The sequence below is a fragment of the Solanum pennellii genome, chromosome 8 (assembly GCF_001406875.1).
Source record: "Solanum pennellii chromosome 8, SPENNV200".
NCBI lineage: Eukaryota > Viridiplantae > Streptophyta > Magnoliopsida > Solanales > Solanaceae > Solanum > Solanum pennellii.
Window position 1 is genome coordinate 570,343 of NC_028644.1, and position 6,285 is coordinate 576,627.

Here is a 6,285-nt window from a genome sequence, read left to right on the forward strand (position 1 = left end):
TGGCAACATTAAACAAAAACAAGTTTTATTTTCATATCAAAGTATTTAATATTAAAATCAAATTAATATGTTTAAACTTTACTTAAATCAAAATGAATTAGATAACGGATCATAATCTAGTTCATTTACTATGATCCAATTCAAATTTTCTATTAATTCGACTATTCAGCCTTTTACTTTTTATCTTCCATGATATTATTCCTTTTTCAATAAGTACTCTTTATCAATGCTAAGGATTAAATGGTTTAAAAGTCCAACTAATTCCTTGTTAATTGTTTAAATCAATAAAAATATTTTGAAATAACTATTTTTAGTAATTATGAAAGATAATTAAACTCACCTAAGAAAAAGAGGTTCAAATCCCCCTCATATAAAATAGTTTCTAGGTGTATTCTTTCTTTTAATTTTTATTTTAAAATGAAATAGTATACTAATTTTTTTTTAAAAAATTTATTTTACTAATCATTGTTTTAAATTTCTATACGATTGTACGGATAGTAGGTTCATCCCCTCTATACCCTTTTCCCCTCTTTGCCCTTTCATAATATGTCAATTGAAAGTCTATGAAGTCAACCAACTTGTACTTCTATACCCCACCCAACCTCCTTTTAAATCTTTTATCAAAGAATGAAGTCAGAATTTGAAATTCATCAATTCAAAATTTAATTTTTGATTGGATGGTGCGTTAATTAAGTAACGAATTAGATTAACAGAATTAATTTCACTCAATACTTTATTTTCGTTTTTGTTTTAGTGGTGCCCTATATTTTAGAAATCTTGAATTCGTTTTAGATATATTTAATTGGTATACTTTAGATACATATAATATAAGAAGTTGGATCAAAATTACTGAATATTGTTGAATTCATAAGCGAAATTCTAGCTCTACACCTACCCTATTTCACTCGCACACTCTTTTTACATATATTCAAAAACTTTTTTTTTTGTTTTTCATTATGTATTTGAAATTCGCATTACAACTTCGATTAAATTCGAATCACAAATTGCATAACTCGTTCGGAGGTAATAATCTCAATAATTCATATTTAGAGATCGAATCTGAGATCGCTGATTAGGGGTGAAGTAGTGTCACTACTGCACCACAAATACATATATCCAAAAACTTACACGTGCCCCACACACCCTCTACTTTCCTCTCTCTTTCTCTACTGTTTCTGTTTATTAGTGTATGTATAAACAAAAACATGAGCTGGAGGGAGATTCCGTGTGTTGATTCAAGCTGTATGTTAAAGGACCCCCACCCCTCCTCACCCCACCCCACCTTATGATATTATTATTTTATTGCCTCTATTTTACCTATATATATACACCCTTTGTGCTTTATTTCATTCATCAAACCATCTTAGTTTAAAACTAGGTACACCTTACTAGCAACAAACAACACTTGAAGTACCTACTTTTGGTACCTTTTAGTTCTAAACATGGAATTTGTTTCTATGTTGTGTTTGTTTACTTTCATTTCTTTCACTCTTCTTCTAATCCATTCTATCTTCAAATTCTTGGCTTTTGCTTCCAAGAAACTGCCACTTCCTCCTGGTACTTTAGGTTTACCTTATATTGGTGAAACCTTCCAACTCTACTCACAAAATCCCAATGTTTTCTTTGCTTCCAAAGTCAAAAAGTAAGTATAAAACTCAATTCACTTTCTTGACTTTTCTCTTTGTTTTCTTGATTTCAAGTTACTAATTAAAAATGGGGTTTGATTGTTTTGTTGTTTTTGTTTAGGTATGGTTCAATTTTCAAGACTTACATATTGGGTTGTCCTTGTGTAATGATATCAAGTCCAGAGGCAGCTAAACAAGTTTTGGTCACAAAGGCTAATTTGTTTAAGCCTACATTTCCTGCTAGCAAAGAAAGAATGCTGGGAAAACAAGCAATTTTCTTTCATCAAGGTGATTATCATGCCAAATTGAGAAAATTAGTCCTCCAGGCTTTCAAGCCCGATTCTATCAGAAACATCATCCCCGACATTGAATCCATCGCGATAACATCACTCGAATCATTTCAAGGAAGATTGATCAACACTTATCAAGAAATGAAGACAGTATGTTCTCGAATTTCCAACTTACAAAAACAGAGTCCCCTGTTTTTCACTATAAAAAAACAGAGTCCCCTGTTTTTGATCCTCTGTTTTACTAACTTTTTTTCGATTTTTTTCTTTTGCAGTATACATTCAATGTGGCATTGATTTCGATATTTGGTAAAGATGAATTTCTATATAGAGAGGAGCTCAAGAAATGTTACTACATTCTCGAAAAAGGATACAATTCGATGCCAATTAATCTCCCCGGTACACTCTTCAACAAAGCAATGAAAGCGAGGAAAGAGCTAGCTAAAATCGTTGCCAAAATCATCTCGACTAGACGAGAAATGAAGATTGATCATAGCGATTTGCTCGGGTCATTCATGGGAGATAAAGAAGGACTTACTGACGAACAAATTGCAGATAATGTAATCGGAGTCATCTTTGCAGCTCGAGACACTACTGCTAGTGTTCTTACATGGATCCTCAAATACCTTGGAGAAAATCCCAGTGTCCTACAAGCTGTCACAGTAAGATCTCATATACTTTCTATAAAAACAAGAAAATTCTCAATTTCTATTTCTCAGACTCTTCAAAAATGTTATCTGACATGACTACATCTCGTCCTGTCTGACATGACTGCAATAACATCTCAATTTCTATTTCTCAGACTCTTCAAAAATGTCATCTGATATGACTACATCTCGTCCTATCTGACATGACTGCAATAACATTTTTGAAAAGTCCGATCAACGTAGGATTTCATTCTGATATCTAAATACATTTTTTGTGAATTTTATAGGAAGAGCAAGAGAATATAATGAGAAAAAAAGAGGTGAATGGTGAAGAAGAAGTTCTAAATTGGCAAGATACAAGACAAATGCCAATGACAACAAGAGTTATTCAAGAAACACTTAGAGTTGCTTCAATTTTATCATTCACATTTAGAGAAGCTGTTGAAGATGTTGAATTTGAAGGTGAGTTTTGATAGATTTTTTTTTTTTTTAAAAAAAAGTCAAAACTATCATACTCAAATATAGATATTTAAAATATTTTATTAATTAATTTTTTTTGTAATTTTGTGATGATTTTTTTCAGGATATTTAATACCTAAAGGATGGAAAGTATTACCACTCTTTAGGAATATTCATCATAGTCCAGACAATTTTCCTGAACCAGAGAAATTTGATCCTTCAAGATTTGAGGTAAAAAAATAAATTGTTAATATTTAATTTTAAAAAAATGTTTTATTAATTATTTTAGTTTTTTTCTAATATTTTATGTGATATGATAGGTGTCACCAAAACCCAATACATTCATGCCATTTGGCAATGGGGTCCACTCATGTCCAGGGAATGAATTAGCCAAGCTGGAGATTTTGATCCTTGTACATCATCTGACCACAAAGTACAGGTCAGTAACAGAACTTAAAATATCTCAAAAATCTTTTAAAAAAATATATATAAATAAAAAAAACTCCTAAAAATAGTATGTCAAATATTATTATTCTAAATTTTCTTTTTTTGTTCATTTTATGATAGGTGGTCTATGGTGGGCCCACAAAATGGAATTCAGTATGGGCCATTTGCTCTTCCCCAAAATGGTTTACCCATTAAACTCTCTCTCAAAACATCATCAACATAAGCCTAACAATCAATTTGAGATGAAAAAAAATATAATATATATTTATTATACAAAAATAAGTTTGGGATCTCACAATGAGGTAACAAATGAGCTTGAGTAATCTGAAAGACGAGACAAATTAAGACGGATATCATACAAGTTTGATCAGTCTAAAAGTCACAATCAATATCACACGAGCTTGACTAGTCCAAAAGGCATGATCAAGGACAAACACAAGCATCATACGAGGTTGATCAGTTCAAGAACCACGACTAGGCATTACACGAGCTTGATCAGTCCAAAAGGCACGACCAAGACCTAGACAAACACATAAGTTTGAGGACCTAAAATTGTAAATACAAAGAGTTCCCATAGTACTTAAGAGATATTACACCACAAAGGGTATGGTTCATTTTTTTCCTTAAAGAAAAGGAGAAAAATAAGAAGGTAATTTATTAGTGTATAACATATAGTAAGAGGAATTTTTTTTTTTTGTAATTTTATTTTAATATTTTAGTTTTTTAAATATTCTGACATGTAAAAGAAGTCCGCAAGGCAATTAATAAAAGGTTGATTTAGACAATACATTGTTCTGTCAATTTTTTAAGATTATTGCTGTTTTTTGCTATTGCTATGAAGATTCATATTTAGTTGATAGATACATATACATCCTCATCCTTTGGATGCATCTACCTCCTCTTCTTCCTCATAAAAATAAATTAATAAAATAAGGGAAAAAAACTATATAATAAAAAAAATATAGTGTACACTCTTTGACAGTACAACTTGTACTGAATTCTTATAATTAATTATTGAATCATAAAGAATCCAACAACATTTTGTTTGTCCTCAAAATACTTTGTGGTGTTTTTTTTTTTCATTTACATGTCTCCTAAAATAATACTTCAATATATTAGGAGGTGTGTTTGACTATTTTATATTTATTTATATTTTAAGATATACGTTTAATTGAATATTTATTTTATTTATGCATTTTGATTAATTGTTTGTGGTCTTCAAAAACAAATAATAGTAAGGATAAAATGAAAAGAAAATAATTAATTTTCTTTTGAGCTTTTAAGATGAAAAATATCTTTAATAAGTTATTTTGAAACGGATGAAATATTTAAGTGTCTTTTTTTCTTGTGTAAAGTGTAGAAATTGAGAGAGATGAGAGAGATTTGAGAATTTTATATTGAGGAAAAATGAACAATTGAGGTGTTTGGACAGGCAGCCCAGTCTGCATCACAAAAACCAGTGAGCTGTGCTTGTTTATCAGAGCTCATGAGTATCCCCAGTCCTGGTGCTGTTTTAATATATTTAACCACCTTCAATGCTGCATTCCAGTGAGAAAGTGTTGGCTTTTGCATGAATTGACTTAAACACTGAACTGAGAAGGCAATATCAGGCCTTGTGTTAGTAAGGTATAGTAGTTTGCCAATCAATCTTTGATATTTGTTTATATCAGTAAATAGTTCATCATGGACATCTTGCATATAATCAGCACTTGTAAGCTTCATATTTGTCTCCAAAGGTGTTAAAGATGGTCTAGCTCCTGATAATCCTGTTTCTGAAATTAACTCCAATGCATATTTCCTTTGATTCATCACTATGCCTTGTTCTGATCTGCAGAATTCTATTCCCAAGAAGTACCTCAATTCTCCCAAATCCTTTATTTTAAAATGAAGATGCAGAACCTGCTTTGTCTCCTGTATCAGTGTATGATCATTTCCAGTAATCAACAAATCATCCACATAAACTAACACAATAACTAGTGCTGACTTCTTCCTCTTTGTAAACAAGGAGTAATCCAAATGACTTTGTATGTATCCAGAATTCAACAATGCATCAGTGAGCTTAACATTCCATTGCCTAGATGCTTGCTTGAGACCATATAATGACTTTTTTAGTTTACAAACTTTATGCTCCCCCTTGCTTATGAAACCTTTAGGAAGTTCCATATACACTTCTTCATCCAAATCACCCTGTAAAAAGGCATTGAAAACATCCATCTGAAATATTTGCCAATTTTCAGCAGCTGCAATTGCAATAATAGTTCTAACAGTAACCATTTTCACAACTGGTGAAAATGTTTCCTGATAATCAACTCCCTCAGTTTGACTGTATCCTTTAGCTACAAGCCTAGCTTTGAACCTGTCAATCTCTCCAGTGGCTTTGTATTTTATTTTAAACACCCATTTACAGCCTATGGCATGTTTCCCTGAAGGTAAAGTCACAACCTTCCATGTACCATTATCTTCTAATGCAACAATCTCTTGTTTCATGGCTTCTACCCATCTTTGATCCTGGATAGCTTCTTCATATGTTTTGGGTTCAACTTCTGCAGACATTGTACTCAAATATGTCTGATAAGATCCAGACAAATGACTATATGACATATAGTTGGCTAAAGAATGAGGATGGACTGAATTAGTCAGATGAGTAACATAGTCTTTCATCCACACAGGTGGATGAGACATTCTTGAAGAAACTCTGGGCACAGGACCAGGCACATCAACCATATTGTCATCACCATGCTCTTCAGTAATATTCTCAGAAACATGCTCAGTAGGAACAAGTGTTTGTTCAGCATGTTCATCAGCAATGTCATAGTCACA

At 31.8% G+C, this 6,285-nt stretch overlaps 1 protein-coding gene across 1 annotated transcript; it reads left to right on the plus strand.

Annotated features, from left to right (window-relative positions):
- The first annotated feature begins 1,336 nt into the window (after nt 1-1,336).
- On the plus strand, nt 1,337-4,252 carry LOC107026984 (abscisic acid 8'-hydroxylase CYP707A2). Its single transcript, XM_015228135.2, has 7 exons — nt 1,337-1,642; nt 1,747-2,065; nt 2,188-2,574; nt 2,847-3,021; nt 3,143-3,249; nt 3,339-3,457; nt 3,586-4,252. Exons 1-7 carry the CDS (start codon nt 1,443-1,445, stop codon nt 3,686-3,688), a joined length of 1,410 nt encoding a protein of 469 aa, XP_015083621.1. The 5' UTR covers nt 1,337-1,442; the 3' UTR covers nt 3,689-4,252.
- Nucleotides 4,253-6,285: the final 2,033 nt, after the last annotated feature.